At 43.2% G+C, this 22,458-nt stretch overlaps 1 protein-coding gene across 2 annotated transcripts in view; it reads right to left on the reverse strand.

Moving 5' to 3' along the window:
- tnfrsf21 (tumor necrosis factor receptor superfamily, member 21) overlaps window positions 1–22,458 on the reverse strand; it is a 50,833-nt gene that overhangs the window by 3,569 nt on the left and 24,806 nt on the right. For both annotated transcript variants that reach the window (XM_069142006.1, XM_069142005.1), the window contains exons 4-5: window positions 12,432–12,697; window positions 1,337–1,640 (exon numbers count right to left, since the gene is read on the reverse strand). In XM_069142006.1, the coding sequence (XP_068998107.1) occupies window positions 1,337–1,640; window positions 12,432–12,697 (570 nt within the window). The remainder of the gene's footprint in view (window positions 1–1,336; window positions 1,641–12,431; window positions 12,698–22,458) is intronic.

A 22,458-nucleotide genomic window follows, 5' to 3' on the forward strand; every position in this document is an offset into this window, starting at 1 on the left:
AGTGCCTCAATTTGCAAAGAGTGTAAAGAATGTGAAACTGCTGATGCGCCAGCCGCTGCTAACCGATCTCTGCTTTCACAATAATGATCTGTGTTGGCCACCAGAAATGCCTCGTCAGCTAAAAACGTTGAGGTGAGTGATTAAGGACACTTTTTTTTAAGTTACTCTGGGGATTGTGAGAGCTATTAAAATGATTTGTTTTAGGTTTTTTGGATGTCATGAGTATTCTTACTGACACCGGTCGCATTTGCTTGTTGCCTGTCCCAGTTGGCTGCTACAGGTACAGTTACAGCTTCAGCTTCAACGAGCAGTGAAAATCAAACTCATTCCAATCACACTGACAATTAACGAGGATGCAATAGAGAGCACAGTGGATTTGCTTGGATCACCGTGTGAAACCTGAATGGGAGTAAAACAAAGTGATGACTCGGGTATTGAGTCAGACTCATAAGATGACACACTTTTCCTTCATCAATTGAGCTCCCTCTGATATATATATATATATATATCATGGACTGACCGGGTTGGTCATAATGCATCTCAGTAAATGATGCTCTGTTATGCATAATAGGATATTTAAGCCGAACAATTTCAATCACTTGTTTGTTTTTTCTGCCAGAGGGGGGCACAGTCATTCAGTATACTGCATATTATCATGTCTCAAAATGAATATGATATACATGACCAAACTGACAGACAGTTGCTACATAAGACAGACTGTGGAATAAAAAAGACCATGGCTACTAGATGGAGATAAAGTTCAGACAGTGATCTAGAAAGTGGATGTTGAGTTATTATTTATGTTTTTGTCTATGATTTAGACATGACGCTCGAGTGCTGTTGCAATGGAGTCAGATCCAGTTGGGAATTCAAAAGAGCTCGGTCGTTGCAGTGGTTAACCAGACGTGGTGCCACAGCAACTGACTGACATCAAGCCTGACATAAATTTCCAAGTGAACTGATTTAAGCAGCCGATCGTGGTCTCAGTTTTCTCAGCAGTGTAATCTTCAGCTCTCGATGGATCACAAGTTGGCAAACGGCAAGGTGCCGCGGATCCCCCCTTTACCTATCACTACAGTCAGTGGTCTGCAATTAGATTGTGTCTTTCCAACTTAGCGGTTGGGGATCAGTGCCTTGCCCAAAGACACATCGGGTACATAGACAGGAGTAACCTGGAATTGAACTGCCAACCTTACAATTAGTGGGAATCTCCACTGAGCCACAGCTGCCCCAATGAGTGTATTTTAACGACACTAGTGTCTTTGAATTTAGAATTCAGTATGATGGGTTAGGTCGTGGTTCAGCTCGGCACCTCGTCCTTCCTGCGTTCTCTCACCTTTGGTAATGAAAGAGCCGTTCCTGCTGAGGGCGGAGTCTTTGCTGGAGGTGGAGTCACAGCGAAGCAGCGGCTCCGACTCGTCGGGGAAGAAGCCCTTGCTGCGGTCCACCGGCGACTGCTCCACGCCCACGCCGTTGGCCCGGCCCACGCTGCTGCTGGTGGTGCTGCTGCCGCCGCCGCTGCCGCCGCCGCCACCGCTGCCGCCGTAGCTGCCGATGCTGCTGGGAGACTCGAGCGGCTTGTGGATGGGACTGAGGCTATGGCTTACATTCACTGACGTCATCAGCTGGTTGATGTCGAACTGTAGACGTACGATGGGGAGAAACAGAAGGGGAAGAAGATAAAAAAACAACAACATAACGAACCTGTCAAACACGCGGTGAATATGAACACAGTCACACCAACATTCAAAATTCACATAGAAGTGAACATCAAAACAGGAAGGAGTTTGCAGATGGAAAGGGAGCTGAATGGACCCAAACGACTGGATAAATATGAAACATATGACGATAGATAATGGATTCAGTATTTTTGGAGTTGGAATTACATCAGAAGTAAAAGAAAGGATATCTGTGGTACTTTAAAATAATTCTCCTGTGGTTCTGCATCACATCCTTTCATAGTTTGTTACCTCAGTCTTTCCTCCATGTGTTTGACCAAAGCCCCATGGGCTCGCAGCAATGTGAAGGGTTAGTTAGACATTTTGTGAAACAGATGATAGAGTTAGATGAGAGATTTGACACCACATATATCATAAGTATAAGTATTTATCATAAGATAAGTGGGAACTACCACAGCTTGAAGCTGAAGCCAATGCAGAGTTTTAGAATATGAAGGCTCCAACTGACTCAGGTGGTCATTCGGAAACTGTTGCTCCATTAATACGATTTTATGGTTTGTAGAAGGATTTGAATGTTGAAAAGGTTAAAAACTTGATTACTTCTGGATGGGGTCATTTTCAGAAACATTTCTGCATGTCAGACTTAGATTTATTTTAGATTTGAGTAAACAACAACAACCAATGTCATTATGATCCATTTACGACCCCTGACATAATTTGTGTCGTCCCCACTTCTCAAACCAAACCACTTTTATCCTTCTCTCTCTTTTATCTCAAGTTTCCCTGTTTATCTCACCGTCTCTTCATCTTGGTCTGCCTCTCTTCTCCTGTCCCTCTAACCCCCTCCCTCTCCCAACTCTCTCTCTCAGTCTTTGGTGTGGTAATGAACCTGTGGTTGGAACCAGTAGCGACTGGTTTGGGGGATGAGATCATGAGAGCATGTCTTGTTTTTCACCTAAAGGTCGCAGCAGCAGAGAGGTCACTTCATTCACTGCAGGCACTGGGAAAATGTAAAATGGAGTTGGCACAAAAGTAAACAACAAACAAAACACAAAATCAAGGAAATGTGTCTGGGCCAAACCCCTAAAATTCAGTTTTCAAGTGGAGGAAAATCGTATCTATTCTGATGTATTTCGACTCAGAATGAGCTCCAGCAAGTCATGACACAGAAAGACCAGCGCTGCTCTCTTTCTTTGTGTCTTCTTTCTCTATTCCATAATGTCCGGGTCGCCGGGCTGCAGCATGACACAACTTAGGAGCTTCTGAGAGAACAAACACGCTCTGTTTCACTCACAAAGGCGAGCTCACATACAGTATATTCACAGATGCAGTCATACGCACACTGGGACAAAGGCACACTGACTTTAACACGGCAGCAGGCGTAACTGGAACAAATATTTTGTTTAGGGCAGATGCAGAAAAATACAGAGACCCACGAGGGGCCGTAAATGCAGCAGCGTCAGGGGACAAGATGTCATGCAAGCAGAACCACACAAGCTCCAACAAATCTGATGCTCAATTCTGCACAACACAACACATTGAAACTTTTTGTTTTGTTTCTCTGCCATTTTGACACAACGTCTGTCTGGTCTGCCAGGTGAATGATAAAGTGCTGCAATGCACAAGCAAGATAAAAAAAAAAATAAAAAAAAAAGAATACAGCCCCATAGTTTTTCAACATAAATAACATCAAACTAAAGTAGGGAAAGACAAAGCAAAGCAAACTACAGCCATATGAACATACCAAGAAAAAACAAAAAGAGGAGCTGGTGGTGCAGGTAGCAGTGAAGGATCTGGGGACGGGGGACTCGATCCAGACCTTAGCTGGGGTGGACGCCTTTCTATGTGGAGTTTGCATGTTCCCTCCATGCCTGCATGGGTTCTCTCCGAGTATTCTGACTTCCTCCCACCATCCAAAAATGTGCACGTTTGGGGAATCGGTCATCTTTCTGTGTTGTCCCTGTAATGGACTGGCGACCTGAACCTTCGCCAACAGCCACCTGGGATAGGCTCCAGCTCCCCCGTGACCCTGTTCTGGATGAGGCAGGTATCGATGGATGGAATTTAAATCCCCCCTCTTGCCAGTCTTGTTCTCATCCCATCACCTATCAGCTACCGATGTACCTCCATCACCAACAATGTAAGCCCGTCACCACAGACCAGGTCAGAGGAGAGCGGAGGAGAATTTCCGCATGTTTTTCGACAGGGACGGTCCCTCTATTGTGGAACTCACAATGTGCTGAATGACTTCAGGTCAGTTGCCATGACATCAAATATCATGAAGATGACTGCTCCGGCTTCTTACAGTAGATTTTTAACCCCTCGCTGAGAAACACGCTCACACATGGTGGGTGGAGTCACACTGACCTGGTGACGTGGATCACAGAGGACCTCACATCTTATTTCAAGATGGACAGCAAGAAAACTAATAAGAAGAAGCGACTTTAGCTAACAACACCTAAATAACTTGTGGTAAAATGTACTGACTTTTATGATTTTATGAAAGAGGTTGAATGGGGCCAACCTCTTATGGTACTCTGTGGTATTACAGCGCAAGGCACTTCCACATCGTCCTCATTTTTCAGACCTGGAAGCTACATCCACTTTTATATTCAGTCTGTGGGTGCACTGCAGGGAAGTGTACTTATAACTCAAAGTGACACCATATGCAGAAATTCTGCGTGTTGTGACTACAGGTGTCTGGTGGAAGACTTTGTGACATGTGCAGGTCGCCCCATGAAAGGGGTTGATGTGGAGGTGGTCAGCACCTACAAGTTGGGCTGCGGCTGAACGACGGACCGGACTGTTGGTGAAGCGCTGGTTTCTTAATGTGGTTCCAAAAATGCCAGCGGTGGAAGAGTTTCGGCACACAAGATGCGACATATGGTGATCAGTACTGATTTTTCCACTGTTTCCACAGTTTAAAAATGTACTCGAAGATCATCACCTATTAGGGTGCAACAACTAGAAACCATCTCCAGTGAACCGTAGCCAGATCCATAAATTCATGTGGCGACTTCGTGGCTGGTAATACCAGGCTAAGCTCCAACTGCCAGTCCATGCAGAAAATCTGTGGGATATCTATTCATTTTTCAACTCGATAGCCTCTGACCGTGTTTGTGTGTTGTAATGAAATGGATGCAGCGGTGGATTACAGTATGTGCATGATGTGGCAAACATCACTAGCCCACCACTATGAGAGCAGCTTTGTCCCTTTCCTCGAGCAATCAGTGCCCACCCAGGTAGAGCACTTTGTGAATGTCCGGTCCTCTTTCTGAAAGCACCTCAAAACCACACGGAGTCTAGTTTCTTCTCGCTGGCAGCCGTGAGCTGCTCATCGCTGAGCTGCTGAGGATGGAGCCGGAGCAGAGGAGTCACTGAGAAGAAGAATGGGGCTGCTGTTCCAGAAAGCTCCCACGCTGATGTGTGTGTGTGTGTGTGTGTGTGTGTGTGTGTGTGTGTGTGTGTGTGTGTGTGTGTGTGTGTGTGTGTGTGTGTGTGTGTGTGTGTGTGTGTCTAAGCCCCTGTCCCCAGCAGGCCCTTTTGTTGTGCTGACAGGAGTAGTCAGCAACTCAGCCTCATACTTTTCTCTCTCTCCTACACACACACACACACACACACACACACACACACACACAGACAGACACACACAGACACACAGACAGACACACACACACACACACACACACACACACACACACAGACAGACAGACAGACAGACACTAGCTACACAGCCCAATCATATGTACACATGCATATGCACTGAGCAGTGAGTTGGCAAATTGCAGCAGTAGGAAGGGCACAGGACACACACACACACACACACACACACACACACACACACACACACACACACACTGGGAATATTTTAATTAATTAGATCAAAAGTGTAAGAGCAAAGAATCTCACCCTGCTGTAATTACTCCCAAAACACATGAGCTGTTAGCTAACATGCAGCTCCAACAGGAGCTGGGCTCCTTCTATGATGTCATGTTCAGCCTTAAACACTAATTCATCTCCAGGATGACATTAAAAGTACATCTGCTGCTGATAAACCTGATTCCAGACGACATTAAAGTTCTTGATGTCAAATACACTCACAAACATACACAATATCTCCCCGAGTCGACGTTAACAGAATCAGAGCAGTTTCTGGGAAATCTTTTGTCTTTTTTCCTCAGAAAGTAACGGATGTGGTTTAATTTCATTACTTTGTGGGGCTTGTTATTGAAGAGACTTATGGGACCGCAGTCATACACACTCAATTAGGGCAGAAATTGCATTTGACTGTCGTGTTGTAGTTTGTTGTGCATTTTGCACAGAAGAAGAAGAAAGCGGAGAGGATGGAAGGAGACAAAGAAGCAGAGTAGATGGATGGTTCTGTCTCTTTTCTAATCTAATCACTGAAAACCAGATTCTACTTCTTCAAAAAACAAAGTTATATATAAGCCTAATTCTACAAGGCACACGACAAGAAGTTTGTTCTTGAGCTTGTCAAGTGGCAGATTACACTCTTATGTTACGTCTGTAGGTGTCCTTAAAAGCTTCACTCCCCCCCCCCCCCACACACACACACATGTGTGTGTGTGTGTGTGTGTGTGTGTGTGTGTGTTTGTGTGTGTGTTCATGCACAGGAGTGGCATTGTGCAATTAGGTCGAAGTGTGCCTTGCAAACATAGGCATCACATTTGTAGCATTTAAGTCCCCACCATGGTGAGCTTTCATTTCAGCAGCTCCTGACCGCGCATATGACGTAAAAAAGTTATCACGTGATATTATGCCCCTTGAGACCGGCTGTCATGTCCTGTACAACACGCATGCCCTGTTTTTTTCTGGCCTTCCATCAATAGGTTTTCCCGTGTAGACCTGCATATTACAGGCATAGCTGCTCCTGGCATCACATGCTGCCCAGATCTTGATTCCATACTTGCCTGGTTTGCTTGGCATGTACTGCTTGAATGGACAGCGACCTCTAAAAGGGACCAGGCGCTCGTCGACTGTCACCTCAGGGCCTGGATTGTACATCAGTGGTAGGCGCTCCACCCACCTGTCCCAAACCTTCCTGGTGGCAGCCAGTTTGTCGTTTCAGCAGCGGGCAGGTTGTGTATCTCTGTTATCAAATCGGATAATTCTTGAGAGGACATGAAGCTGTTGTAAGGACATTGTTGACCGGAATATAGGCCTCCCAGACTCCGCATCCCACAGACCTTTTGTACCCTCATTGTATGACCGATATACTCCTGCTAGAATCAACAGACCCATGTAGGCTTGGAGGTCTACCTGGTCCAATGCTGTCCACGTGTTCCCAAACACATGCCTCCCCTCCAGGTTGGTCATGTCCAGTATAATGGACTGTGGTAAAAAAAGAGTTGGAAGCTGGACTTGATGTCATCCACACGAGATGTTGCATATCATGTTGGCCCTGGCGTCATCCTTATTATGTTTTCAACTCTCGCTCTGCCTCCTCTGTCCTGGGAGGATGAATACCAGAGCAAGTTGCCACCCTTGGACTGATATGTCACCTCAAGTGCCTGTTCCTCTGGTGCCACTTCCTCGCCATCTGTTGACTGGTCAGTCTCATAATTGTCCAGATCAAAATCAGGATCAATGTTGTCTTCAATTTCTGAGACATCTTCCTCTATCTCCGGTTCAATCTCCCCTTCATCTTGTTCAAAAATTCGGTCCAGAGACTCTGACAGAAAATCGCCTCATCAGTCGCCTACTCATTGTGTTCACAGAGTAAAATGAGAGCAAGGCACAAATAAAGGTTTATATAGGGGGAACGTGAGAAGATATGAAACATTGTTTAGTCTGGAAGGTGTGGTTCACATGATAGAGATGGGTTCCCATAACAAAAAACAGATTTTTTTTTTGTGTGTTTTTTTTTGTTTTGTTTGAAGTTTGATATTTGAAATGTGTACAACTTTATATATGGAGCTGTGAACAGGTGTTCACACAGGTGTGTGTGTGGGGGGGGGGGGGGGGGAGGGGGGTTGCGGTTGTGGATGTGTGGGTGTGTATGGGGCTGTTTTCCATCTGATGAATGGACATAGTCTAGTGTTTCCCATTCATTTCCTATGGCGGTCACTTTTGACCGGGAACACCATGGGTGTTATAAAGTTGACTAAACCACAAAAAATTCAATGAAAGTGGTGATCAGCAATTTTATAAGTTCAAATGTCTAATGTGGAGGATACCATAAGGCCTTGAGGCAATCAGATGTAAAACACAATATTTATGATTGATTCAAGTTGTAAATCGGTCAGATTTGACCCGAACACGACAGGAGGGTTAAAGACAGTCCCCAGATCACCTGCAGTTAAGTGATCTCTAAATCAAAAACAGGAACAGTGTCATAACATTTCGATCAGAGAACACCAAGTTCAAACGTGTATTTTAAGAATCCCCCAACCAGAAACAACAGGTTTTACCCACATGGCTGTCACTCTATTTAACAATTAACATTAGAAACACAATGTCAAACCCTGTGCAATAACACTGGACCATTTGCACTATACTCACCTGCACCATATCCATCTGCAGCAGGTGTAATGGCACCATTGTTTAGGTGTATTTATGTTTTTGTTAGATGTATACGTCTATTTACGTCTGCTTTTGTGTTTGTACAATGAGAGAGAACGTTACAACTGGAGTCAAATCCATTTGTATGCGACAAGGTCTGAGTGTAGACGCTAAAAATCGACTTGTTCTACAGTTACATAATAATCTATTCCGCAACAGTCCACTGACTGAAATATTGGCATTGAGAAGAGTCATAAAACCGCTCGCACCGATTGCAAATCACATTTTTTCCAGAGCTGTTTCTGTGGTGTGAAAAGTCAATTATATATTTGGAAAAAAAATAAAAAATGTCCCCATCGCTCCCCTTCACTGATTCCTCCTGCCTCCCTCCCCCTAAGCCCCTCCTCCCAGAGGACAGTAGCCTCTCTGCTGCAGCCTCTCACAGGATGCATTCATTAGCGACACACAGGATCCAAATGAAACAGCAGGGCTGCTCTTTAATCACTTATTTGTACATACTGATGCCGGGACCATAGAAGCAGGCGGGCTTAGCAGTGTCTCTATTAAACATTAATTTCATTTCAAATCAGATTTTTTTTTTTTACTTTACAGAAGTTGGCTTGAACAACAGGAGATCTGTTGGTTGTAGATGGAAAAACGATTTGTCAACTTCCTGTTAACAACATGTACTTTAAAGGTATACAGGATTTAAAGGGAGAAATACAACAGATTTTGCAGTTCCATTGTGGTGACAAAGCGGTATTTTTGAGCTGTCTCTGCTCTGCAGAGAGTGAGGAGGAACTGCAATCGGAGAGAAAAGGGAGGGAATCGCTTCTATCCTCTGTCTGCAATCAACTGTCATGCAGCAGTTGAGATAAAAATAGAAACATCCATCAGACAGCTGACGCTCAGTTTTTTCCAGTGGGAGCACCGTCGATACTGTGAAGATAAAATCCAATGTCACATATCGCCGTTGTGTAACAGACGCATCGACATGCTCCCCATTAGTGAGTCACACTGACCTGCTGTGAAATGAGAACATACAGTTCACTGACTCTGACCTTTCGTTGTTTACGTTCCAGATTCTGCACAACCTGCACATATTTTTACAGCTTTTGTCTGGAGCAGGTGAAACCTTACTTTGTTCAGTTACTGCTGAACATTTACACCTTCTGTGCCGTTCTTCTTGTTCCTCCACAAGTAGCATGAGGAAAAGCAACAACAAAGACTTTAGAAAAAATAACGAACACTTGAGTGTAAGGCTGCCTTTCTAATGGGTGTGTCCCCTTAACTGATGCAAAAGTCAAGAGAAACGGGAGGGGGGGAGGGGGGGGGGGCGCACTAATTCTGCAAAGCCTTGAGCCAACTTGGCATCACTGGAGTGAGATGGAGCCGAGTCGAGCAGTACATCGATGAGGCAGCAGAAAGTTCCAGACAGCTCGAGATCAGGAGAGGAGACCGATGAGGAACGGTGATGGACCCCTAAACAAAAGGGTCATCTGGCTGAAGGTGTCTGATCCAAAACCCACAGTCCGGCACACATTACTGATGATGTGTTCAGGTTTATATATGAATGTATTTTACTAACTGTCCATCTCGCCCTGTTTGTTCTGTATTTGGTCTTGTACTAGTCTGACTCACCTGATGTCAACTGTGGATACAAACCAAGCAGCGATGCACAGTGACGTCTCCCGATGGTTTGTGAACTGCTGTTTTAAAGCCTGGATTTTAGCCTCATGGCCGTCGCCATCTTGTTTTTTTGGAGCCAGAAGTGAACACCAGCTAGGTGATATCGGCTGATAGGACCTGACTCACAGTCAGTGATCCAGTTCACTCCAAAGGTGATAGATGGGGTCAAGGTCATGGCTCTCTGCAGGGCAGTCTGGGAAAAACGTTTCCCCCTGGACATGCCTTTTGTGCATGAAATGAAAACAGTCCCCGACGGAAAGGAAATGATGCGGAAGAAGTCATCTGAAGGTCTTTTCACTTGTGTTCAGCTCAGACAGCCATGCCCTTCTCACCAAACAGTTTTAATATCTGCTTTCTTATCCGCAATGGATCCAATAAGACAGATAGAAAAAACAGTAGCTGGAGATGATCTGCTGATTATTAAGCAGTGATGAAGGACAACTGGCTGGTGTGTCTTTACCAGAACAAGACTCTTAACTGTGCGGCGCTGACCTTGAGGAGTTTGGTCAAGAGCACGAATTTGATACAAATCTGTGGAAAGTTAGAGGAGAAGGAAGAAAGTAAACAGTGACGAAGGATCCGGTGTGTCCCCCTGTGATTATAGTAAGAGATACCAGGCTGCTCACTTGGGGCCCATCAGTGTGTGAGCTGTTTGTTGAATTTCAGTCACTCTGCTGCATCCATGCAACAGGCTGCCTCGTATCAATACACAAGTGCAGGTTTAGACAGAATGAAGATGAGAAAAAGGTGTCAGATTTGTGTTGCTGCACCATAAAAAGAGCTCATCCCTGACAAAGGCAATTTATAGAAGAGCAAAGATGGGTGAAAGCAGTATTTTGGTTGCAGAACTGAGGTTTCAGGAAAAGCTTGTGGTTTGTGGTCAACTGCCATCACTGATCAACCGAAGTCATGAACCTTTACTTTCAGTTTGGATACGGACCACTACAGTGCTTACATGTGGTATTTAGCGTTGCTCTTAACTTCATAGTGTGTAATGTTCCTTGAAAATTCCCTGAAAAATATATTTTAACATTTTAGGAAATTAGAACTATATTTTGGGAACAAAATGTTTCGTCAAATATTTATTCCTACATGCAAAATGTAAGAGAAACCTGCTTTAATAAATCCTCCCTTCACGAGGAGTACAATGTTGAGTTGATATTTAATCTAGCTGAGAGGTGTTCATTTATTTAAAAGGTCATTTTGGAGACTGTCATTTTGGTGCTGTGGGGTTAAAATGGGAGGTGTTCCCAATATTTTTTCCCCTTTATTTAAATGAATCAGGTCGACTTTCTCCAGTGAGAGCTACTGCTGACTAAACAGCACCAGGATTAATCACACCTGACTGTTAGCCTGGTCTGGAACAGGCTAGCAGCACAGAATAAAAACCATAGTAATTTAGGGAATGTGCCACTGCTTTCCTGAAACCAACTCAAGGTTGGATTTGGATGGGAAATTCCATCTCAAATCCAAATCCCAAATTTTTGAAATGGCCCTCAGAGTATTCGGGCTCATCATATTTGTTGGGTTGAGAAAATATCAGGAACTCCTCTCGGTATAACCCAGTGAAGTTCAACTCAAATTAAATTCTCCAAAATGACCATAAAAATAAGTTAACACTTCTTAATCAGATTTAATAGCAACTGAACATTATAATTCTAATAAACTGATTTGTTGTTATGGCTGATCGATGTATTTCTTTACATTATTTGACCTTTATTTTTTCAGATATTTAAAAAAACGATTACTCAATACAACATATAAAATCATATAAAGTTTCTAATTTGCTATCTCTTTAATACGCCCAAACAGCTACACTTTGTTGTCCCAAAAATATAACCAGTAAAACAATAATGAAAAACATACTTGATCAACTTTATCTGATTTATCTTCTACTATTTGTCGAAATCTTCCTGATCCAACCGTAACATGAACTCAGTAATAAAGGTTAAAAAAAGATCCGCTCTGTGCTGCCAACTACTTTGCAGTTCACATTGTGCTGGGCATCAGTCTGTGACGAACTATGAAGTACCTCTATAGACATTCGTTCAGGCCTCACACACACAGAAATGGTTTCCAAAGTCACATCACTTCCTCGCTTATCTAAACATACATTTTCCAAAACTTTGCAGTATGCAGAGAGACGCTGCTCCACTGAGCACATTAGTTCAGAACCATCAAATGATCCACTCAAAGTGAAGTGCTGCTTTAATGTGGGGATGAGTGCAGCTGAACCACGGGGCCCGACCTCACGGGGACACGCCGGAAAGCTTTTCGCTCAGACATTCGGTGGGAGAGCCGAGCAGAGAACAGTGTGTGCTACAGCCTGTGCCAGAGATGTTGACAGAGCTGCTGATGGAAAAGACGTGACGGCAGTGGTGCAAGGGGGGTGGGGTGGGGTGTGTGGGTGTGTGTGTGTGGGGGAGGGGGTGGAGGGGCGGCACAGATACTCCCCTGCTGCGCTTTAGAATAAACGAAATAACAAAACAGCACGAAGGCAAAAGAATGCGCTGCAAACACACACACATCCGTTTCACCCACCTGTGGGTTGTCCTCCATGACGCAGCGTATCTTCTCCACCACGTCGATGCGGCGCTGCCGGTGCAGGGCGTTGATCAGCTTGGCCAGGTTGGCGTCGCTGTCCCGGATGGTCCAGTGCTGCAGCGCAGCGTACGCCCGCTCGTGATCCGACGAGTAGCCGTTGGAGAAGGCGGCCACCTCGCGCTCCGTGGCGTTGGCCAGAGACTGGTAGATGTCGATCCACTGGGTGCCCACCTGGGCCGCTACCAATTTCAGGATATCCACCCCTGAAAAACATAAGAGAGGAGGAGAATCCAAACTTAGTGGGGAGATCAGAAGTCCAATACAAAGAAAAAAAAAGAAGGGATACTCAGGTGATCAATGCATTTCTTTTGAGGAAAGTAGGTCAGCAGCTGTGTTCTAAAAAACTAGATTCAGCATTTTCTTATTTCTTACTCATGGAGCCATCATGCTCTACACAACTAATCATTGTTTACTTTCAGCCATCTTATCCGTGAAGTTGGAACAAATACACGTAATTCCCAACCACGAAGTAAATCGTGGTGGTAAATTTGAAGTAAATCCACTTTTGCAGTTGTTCTCAGAATGTTTGAGTGACATAAATCTCAGGATTCACACTCGCAGCACTTCATGCTCTCCTCAACAGGCTGACACTGAGTCACACTGAGTCACGAGGACAGAGTCTTGAAGAATCCACTCAGAGCGTCTGATCCAACTCCTAACCTATGCCTGAGATTTACGCGCACACACACATACATGAGCACGAGTGTCGCAAGAGGCAGTGTGTCAGGCCACCGGGTGTTGGATCTTGGATTTTTAGAATGCAGACACACAGCGGCTGTGTGTTTGGAAGTGGCGAAACACACAAAGTCACTCATCTCGAGGACAGAGAGCTGTCGAGCCACTGCTGCTCCGGCAGGGGGAAAGAAAAAAAAAATCGGGATTGTAAAAAGTCTATGTGATTACATCAAACACGCCTGCTTCCACCTCGTTCTCATCGATCATCAGAAGAGTGTCTGGACTGTTTCTTTCATATGACAACAATCCACACTAAAATTCACCCATGCAAGAGCTCAGCATTTCATGATGAAGCATTATTTATTAACTTGTGAGCATGCTTGCTTGGCGTGTTTCTTATTTCACTTGAGTTCACACCAGCAACCTTCAAGGAAGACCGGGACCTGCAAACAGAAGTCACATGGACTCAAGTGTGAGGTTGTGTAACCAGAACAGAAGGTCAAAGAGCGGTCAAAACAAATACTTTACAAGTCCCAGCTATGCATGAGGAACTTATAGACCTGTCTGCACCTCCTATCTATCTCCTGCTGATACCAGCTAATTATACAAACAGTAACTATGCAGTAAGGTTCACAAATCCACACAAAACATATTTTGCCTTTTTCGACTGTTTTGTTGCTCTTTATCAAATACACATTTTTATTTTTTAACAGTGCAGCCCCCCTACTTACGAGTCTCCGAATTCATTTAGTCTCAGCCCTTTTGTCTGGGCTCAGGCAGGGTGGGTGGTGTGGTAAGTGTGAAAGCAAACAAGGGGTGGTTTGAGGTTTCCTGGCTTCCCGGTCTGATGCCCACAGCTTCAGTCTTTGCTGTGATTATAGTCTGGAATCCCTGTTTGTATGAAGGTTTGTTCAGACCAGCAGTGACATCGCCTGACGGTAGATCTGACTTGATCTGATTGGAAACCCGGCGATACTACGTCCCGCCCACCGATAGCTGTAACCTGACTGCACCACAGGCCTGTCACTCAAACAGACACGCCCACAAAAAACATGGCTTTTTATAGCTTCAAGGAGAACATTTTGTGACTGAGAATTCTGAGACTAATTGAATGGGAGTCAATGGAGGCTTTTTGGAGCCAACCTCTAGTGGCACACGGTGGTATCGCAGCTTAAGGCACTTCTGCATCGGTCTCATCTTTCAAGCAAGCTATGTCCACTTTTCCATACAGTCTATGGCTCAGCCGGCTACTGTAACATGTCGGCATGCGCTGTCTGTTCTCTGCCATCCAGCGCTTTTGCTACCAGGTGGACAGAAAGTGGCCTCCAAGAAAAAGCGCCTCCCTAAAGCCGGGAGCAGCTGATGGTTTTAGAGAAGCGCCCATGACCTGGATGTTTTTTGTATTTAGTCAACTAATCTTTAGCAACATGCCCCAGCTGTGCAGGCAGCTGTTACACTTGTATCTCGTTACTGGAGCACGTTGCCATGGGAATACAGCAGATTTTGGCGAAGAAGACACTGTAAGTGTGTCTTTGGAAACTCTCTCCAGCAGCTTCGTGGCCTCTGTGTTGACAAATACACACATCAACACTCGCATTTGTCTTTAGCTATGAATACCAATTTTTCACGGGCAACTACTCCCCCTCTCAAACGTCCTGCTGCCTGTTTCCACACTCTGCTCCACTTCCTCACTGACTGTTATGTCTGTTAACAGTGACTCGGTTGGAAACATAAAATGCTGACTCATCCGTTTATGCGGCAGAAACTACAGTGGCTCCCTTATTTTGTTTGGCGCAGAAAAGGCGGCGCTGATGTCCGTGTGGATGGGTGTACACAGGTTTTTATCAAATACATTTTTGATGCCACACATGGAACAAAACGTTAATACATAAACAATCAGGTCAACGGGCTTCTGTTAACCTAATTGCCTCAAATGACATTTTGTGTTTCACATAGCAACGGACTGTGATTATTTCATCTACTGTGTCTAGACTCTATCTATCTATATGAAACTGTTGTGGTGCTCGATCTATGCCTCCTCCCATGTCCTCATCCTTTTCATGATTTGGATAAAACTTGTTATCCTGTATTTTTAGTCCTGGTTGATTCGGGTTGCTGCCACTAACAGCAAATGTAACATGATAAAAACTCAGGTTCTTCAGATTCTTCAGGGGCAGAAACACTAAAGGCCTACAAATACTGGGGGTTTAAAATGGAGGAATTTGTGGCACAGTCAATAAATTCCAAGGGAAATCTTCAATTTGCATGTGGAACGGTAATTAATCTGCATTATTGTTCAAGTTTGGTTTCATGCTTCAACGCATGAATTTGCGCCACTGACCAAAAGAAAGCCTGAAGTCGAGAGCCAGTCGTTGTCAGCGCTGACCTTTGAAGGTTTCAGGTTTCAGTTTCTTCTGAGTTTCACAGGGACAGCCAGGTATTTACCAACTGTGCCGTTTAGGTTTCCATAACTTTGTGATGTCACAACCTCACTCTCATGTCCACCCTCAGCGCAGCCCACTGGCAAATGTGTTATGAAGAAAACGCCGAGTCGAGTCGAGGAGATAAAAGAACAGCTGTTGTTGGTCTGCGTGTGCTTCTCTCAGAGGAGAGGTTCATTGATATCAATGTGCCTTAAAGACACAGACACAAAACAGCCTGTTTTATGTAGAGCTCCAGAAAGAGGCTTAAGACAGGAGAAACTATATTGAGATAGATTTTGACACTAAAAAACACAGAAATATATTTTTATGGATATCAAGACTGTAAATAAAACACTGGAAAAGTGTAAAATATGTTACCTTTAACTTCAGTGCAGGAATAGCACAATCTTTCATTTACAAATCCAAAATAAAGTATCAAAAAAGGTTTGTCATGAAAAATTATCATTGATTATACAGCCATAACCCAATAATATAAGTATAAGTCCCTCATACTATTGAAACTATGGGTGACGTAATTTTTTTCATCATAATGAACATGACCCAATTTAAGAACTCCTGATGTAACAAATAACAGCGGAACAGTTAATTATGCTGAACTATTAGATTATCTAAGCGTATTTCCAGACTGTAAATCTGCCATATCTGCATATACCTGATATGAAAATTGAACTCTATTCATAATGTGATATTCTTTTGAAAAATATCAGCAGCCCTTCTTTGATTGGTCTTTCTTTTGGCAACATTTTATTTTTCAACAAATTTCCCATCACATTTTCATAAAAGTATTGAATGCTGAATTTTTTGCCGAGTCACTATATTCTACTGAAGTTTCTCCCACTACATGGCCATCGGACTTCAGTGCATGAAAACAAAAATAATTCCTTCCATTTGATAAGCATCGGTTTGAGCCGTGATTAATGTCCACCGTAGAAAACATGCTAAATGCCTAAATCCAGGATGATTCCGGGACTGGACTGGAGCAGACAGATTAAATGGATGTAAGCCAGTGGTAGTAAATCATGGCTGAACAGATACACACACACACAGACATCCACGCAAGCATGCAAAAGCTGAGAGGTGAGTATAAATAGACATGTGAAGCCTGCACACATGCTTACTGAGACCGCCTGAGATTTTCTCAGACAATACTGTACATGCAACCCCCTCACACTCATTCTCCACCTGACATCCTGGCATGAACTTTGACCTGTGCCCAAACTGCATTCTGCATCTAAATATAACCCACAACCAAAGCCTTAATCCTAAACTGATCATTCAAAGAGGTGAAACCAGCTTCATTTGACCTCATTTTCCCGAAAGTGTTTCCATTCAAAATGGCTCGAAACTCAGAGGTAAAGAAGACCACATGCACACACATCTGGTCAATCAGACTCCTGCTGAAGATGAATAAAATGGTGGTGTGAATCGTGGAGGGACCCGGAGGACATCGCGTGCCGACCTTCTGGGCCGAGAGCCTGTCGACTCTCATCCAGCTCGCCGGGCGTAACGCACAGCGACAGAAGAGAAATCCCCCTGCTGTGCACGCCTCGCTGCCACCGCGAGCTGGACACACTCAAATGACCTATATAAGTCTCATGATGATTCAGTGTGTCAGCCTGCGGATCTGTTTATGTGTCTGCGTGTAGGAGTAGTAATCGGGTGTGTCTATTTGTGGGTAATAGTGTGTGAACTTTACTCTGCCCTGTGTGGAGACTTTTACATATGAAGCTCAACAAAACTACAAATATTTCTTATTGAGTAGTATTTTGTTTAAATCTGAGTTGGTGTTGAAATGTTTAAACAATTATAATCATATTTTTTAAATCAATAATCAAGCAACAAAATTTGTATACTACAACAATACCACAGACTATTTAAAAATGGACAGCTTTGAGGTCTGAAAAGAGAACCCAATGTGAAAGTACCCTAAAGTACAATACCATTGAGGACCACCAGGGGCTGGCTCCAAAAAGAGAAAAACTCCAATAGAAAAAAAACTCCAATAGACTTCCATTCAAAAGGCGTAAATTTCTCTCATCAAATACAAAATCAGTAAAAAATTTTCTACAAGTAATTATGATGTATGGTGTATCCAGATTCAGATATGTGTCCACCACATCATATAAATGAAAAAGAGGGGAATTGATTTCTCGGGAACAGAGATGTAAACACGTAGCTTCCGGGTCTGAAAAATGAGGTCGATGTGAAAGTGCCTTTGTGTGCAATCCACTGAGCGCTGCGAGAGGTTGGCTCCAAAATAAGTGTCCGGCTCCATGGATTGTCATTCAACTTCTCTCATGAAATACGAAGTTATCTTGGTGTTGATAGCGAAAGTCGCTCCTTCTTATTAGTTTTCTGGCGGTCAATCTGAAAATAATCCCGTCATTAATTACAAAATAAGTTTTAAAAAGCATGTTTTTGCAGGCGTGTCTTTGATTGACAGGCCTGTGGTGCAGTCAGGTTACGCTAACAGCAATACATGACATTGTCCAGGACACAATACTGAGGAGTTCGACTGGGGGAGAACTACATTGAACAGGTGGTCTCACCTCAGTAGTCTGTTATTGTGTGTAGCATGATGTGAAGCAGGGCACCGTGTGCGTCTTTACAAATACCGTTCAGTTGAGTCAATCCCATCGCATAGTCTTTATCACGTTCGTTACGATTTAGGAGCACACGGCGTTAAATTGATGAAACGTGTGCGGGGCTTTGTGGGAGGGCTGTGTACCTCCGACCGGGGTACCGCCCCCTTCAAACTCCGCTCCCCACAATCAATCCCAGGCTGAAAGTGAGAGCAGGCTAGCCCGGCCCACCCTGGTACTGCACACAGCAGTATATTCTAACACATGGTTCCCTGCTGGGCTTGGATGTGGAACCTGGCACTATTAACGGTGTGGATGTTTAACGAGGAAGGATGGTGGGCAGGTAGAATGTTGTTTTCCTTCATGTTTTCCTCCACAGTTTGCATCTTACTTTGGAAATATATGTTGTAAAATAATATGGCTGGTGACCAGGCCAATCACAACCTGCCTCTATCTAAAACGTGGGGTATTTCCATGTTCCAGGTGTACCATAGGGTGTTGGATTGATTTGTGACTTTGAGTGCTGCCCGTGTTTCTTATGTATTTCAGTGAGGTGTGAAAATGAACTTGTTTTGTTGCCTTATTTTTCAGTTGTTGCTGATCATTGGTGAGTGTGTGTGTGTGTGTCACTGTAGATGATAGACAACTTAGGAACAAGCCACATCATACAAAATAAAAGCAAAAAGAAGAAGGTGCTCACGGTACTGCAGCTTGAATGTGCCGATCAAGAGGAGTGGATGAAGTAAAACTGCTTCACGGCACCGTCAGCATGCATGGATGCTGCTGGAAACGGGATGGTGGCATAATGATGATGCAAATGCAAAAGGTGTGTGTGTGTGTGTGGGGGGGGGGGGGGGGGGTTGTGGGGGGCTGGGTACCAAACTTCAATACTTTTTTTTCTACCACCAAAAAGTAGTCATTTCAGAACCAAAGTTTCAAAACCTACCTAACTTTTTTTCCACTTACATCACAGAGTAAATCTCATCAGTATCAGTGGGTCACAGCAGCCCACCAATGTTTCACCCCGGTTTCAACTTCAGCAACAAAATCTTAAATTAGAACGTTTTATTTCAGTCTCTTCAAACTAACTTTTGCCAACATGTCTGAGTTGCTTTACTGGAGGATTCTCTGTGCTCAGCTGGCTAGCTAGCATCGTTAGAGTGTAGCATCTTACGATAGCTCGCGTGTGAGGCGTTCAGGGGACCTTTGTTAAATAAACCTGGGTTACTCTCTCCCTCTCTAAACTGCATGAAAACTAACGATTTATACCGTAATGTGATGTGTTTTTCAAAAGTTATTTTATAAAATTGGTATGAAAAAGTATCATTCAGGACCCAGTATTGAAGTCAAGGTAACAGTACCTTTACTAGTACAGAACATTTCTGAATGATACCCAGGCCTAGTTGTGTGTGCGTCACACACCGCCACTCTTTGTTGACCTTTATGTATGATTGTGTCCTAACTCAGCCTAAATCTTTTTAGCAATAAGTCTCAGCTCAGGAGTGATTTGGGAAACTTGTCAGAGCAACTTGTCAGAGTAAAGAAACCTTTATCTTAGTTAGGTGTAGTTGATCACATCCTTATAAAAGACATGATTGGTTGAGAGGTGATTATTAGCACAGAGTGGACAGTGACATTCAGTGGAAATTAAATGAACTACATCCCAATATGAGGCTGTGAAAGCGTTGTTTTTGTTTGTGATGAAGGTTGCAACAGACTTGAGTCATCACTGAAGAATATTGAAGAATATTGAAGAATATTTATCCCACCTCAATGTACTTCTGCAATTTCCTCCTCTGCTTAAGAAATTCATAATGTCTCTTAAAAGCCCTCCTCTGTGCTCCCAACATCTTTTCTGAGAAGCTCTCTTCAGGGTCAAAATGTTTTGTGAATACATTTTATCTTTACAAGGATCTGCTCTTACCTTTAAGTGGAAATTCTTAGAAAACAAATTTTCTTCGATTTGCGTCACAATGAGAAACTTTAGTTCTGAGAATCTTTATGAACACAGAACCCAGGTATCTTCCTGTTTATTCTCATGGTTAGATTTTCAGACAGCTTGGCATTACCAAAGAGTAGCAGGTAAAATATTCACCGATGGATTTGAATCTCGAACAAAGCAACTGATGAACCAGGAGGAATCTTTGCTGCAGCACAATTAAATGTCATCAGCAAAGCGCTGCATCACCCAATCAAATACATACAAACACCTCACTTAGGAGCCCTTCTTGTATAATGAATGCTGTATTCCGACAGTTCATAACCAAAGATCATCGTGATGAAAGACTTCAGCCATGATAATTTAAGTCTTAAGTGCTGTGACCTGTGTTGGCATCTCATATGCCTTTAAACTTATAGATGTGTTTTTGACACTGAGGCCTTTACATTCCTCGATGTTGATCTGGTACAAAGTAGTAAAATAGAATAAGAACATTGAAATAAAATACTCACATTTCACTTAACAGCTACAATAAGTTGCAAGAAGACATGATTCTTTGTACTGAGGACAAAGATTTAGGGTAATGGTGGGAATAACAGCAAGACCAGCTCACTGCCTGCAGCGAACCTTTAGAAAAAAATGTTTTGATTCCCTTTCATTTAATTTGACTGCTGCACCATCGTTTCAGATAAACATATAAATTTGTTCAGATCCTATGTGATACAGGTCTGGCCCGTGGCCCTGAAAAGCTCCCTTCAGCCCTTCTATGGAAGAGTAGCAGTTTTCACTACTTCCTGGCCGGCTCTGAACAAACGCCAAGCACTGTATGTGTGTGATCTGCGCTTCTTTTTTTTTTCCTTTACTGCCCGGGTGCTTTAACTGCTCTAGTAAAGGGGCATTACAACCTTCAAGGGGAGCCAGCCACGCACCTTGGAAGGATTAAGAAGCTGTTTTGTTTTATGTTCCTCAGAGTAAATAGCAGTGTAATGGCTCTTTGGGTAGCATGTGCATACATACATCCCCACATAAATGCATACACATGGGCGCATGAGTACTCATCCAATCAGGAGAACACACAAACACATTTAATTAAAAAAAGGTTCATTTGAAAAATACTTAATGTCTTTTATTTCTAAAAGCTTCCACACTGATCATCAAATGTTAATGAGTTTCATCTGGTCAGGTTTCCAAAATTGTTTGCCCACATTGCTGGTCTGAAGTACCAATAACTAAAAGACACCTGTTATTATGGATTTTGACACCAAATTACAGTAACAAGTGCTGTTTGTGTCCGGTTGCTACTAATACTCATCTTTGGCTTCTTTCAACAAGCCTCCAAAGCTGCTGTTGCATCCAGGCATTTCCAAATCTGAAAATCTTACCCAAAGTTTATGTTCCTGTCACATTGTAATCATTTGATCCTCTTAGTTTTGTTTTCACGCTGCAATTTTGTGAGTGGATACAATAACTTTTCATTAATGCCTACATTGTGCCATCATTATCTAAGTGGGCTGCATCTCCCAATACTTGACACTGATTGGTTTAAAGACGGCATCTGACGTAGGCGCATTGTCAGCTGCATAGCAGCCTTGGTCGTTTAAATGGAAAAATGTGAATGAATGGATTTCATTGCCACTGTACTATTGTCATTATGAAATGATTTCCAGTATTTATTTTCCTCTCAGAAAATAACTTTATGCATTTTTGTTGCATTTCGTTCTCTTTCCATGTGCTTTTACTTCTCTTGCGGTTATTTTTATTCTTCTAGTTTAAATATTGGTGGTAACCTTCCCCGAACACAATCCAAATAATTTGGTACCAAATGTGCTCTGATAACATACCCATTACAACTGCAACAGAACAACTTTAAAGCAGTGTTAACTGTGTTTTGTTTTTGTTGTCACTTGGCAGCAAGCTGCAAATGCAACACTATCATCACCTTATAAAATTAGCATGACAAACCTTAGCAGTCAATTGCTTGTTGACACATAGAACGTACACGAAACATTACGAGCATTTAATTGACGTTGTCCTTTCAGCTCTGTTTCGGTCTCCGTCAATACCTGCTTCGGTTGCTAAATGCTCACCAGTTATTAACTTTGTCTGTGAGAGTGAGGGAAAACAGTAAAGTTGTCCTATAAACCAAAACAATGAGCTAAAAGATGCTAAAGTACTCCATAGAGTTGAAAAGAGCTGCAAAGTTGGATAACAATTCCCAGAGTCATTTCATCTGTTGTAAATATAAAAATAAAGTTCTCTTGATTAAGGGTACTATAATAACTATAACGTGCATTGGTGGCAAACAAGCTTTTGTTTGCATTTTA

This window comes from Embiotoca jacksoni, unplaced genomic scaffold, assembly GCF_022577435.1.
Source record: "Embiotoca jacksoni isolate LCO1_2020_lvr unplaced genomic scaffold, fEmbJac1.0.p SCAF_95, whole genome shotgun sequence".
Taxonomy (NCBI): domain Eukaryota; kingdom Metazoa; phylum Chordata; class Actinopteri; family Embiotocidae; genus Embiotoca; species Embiotoca jacksoni.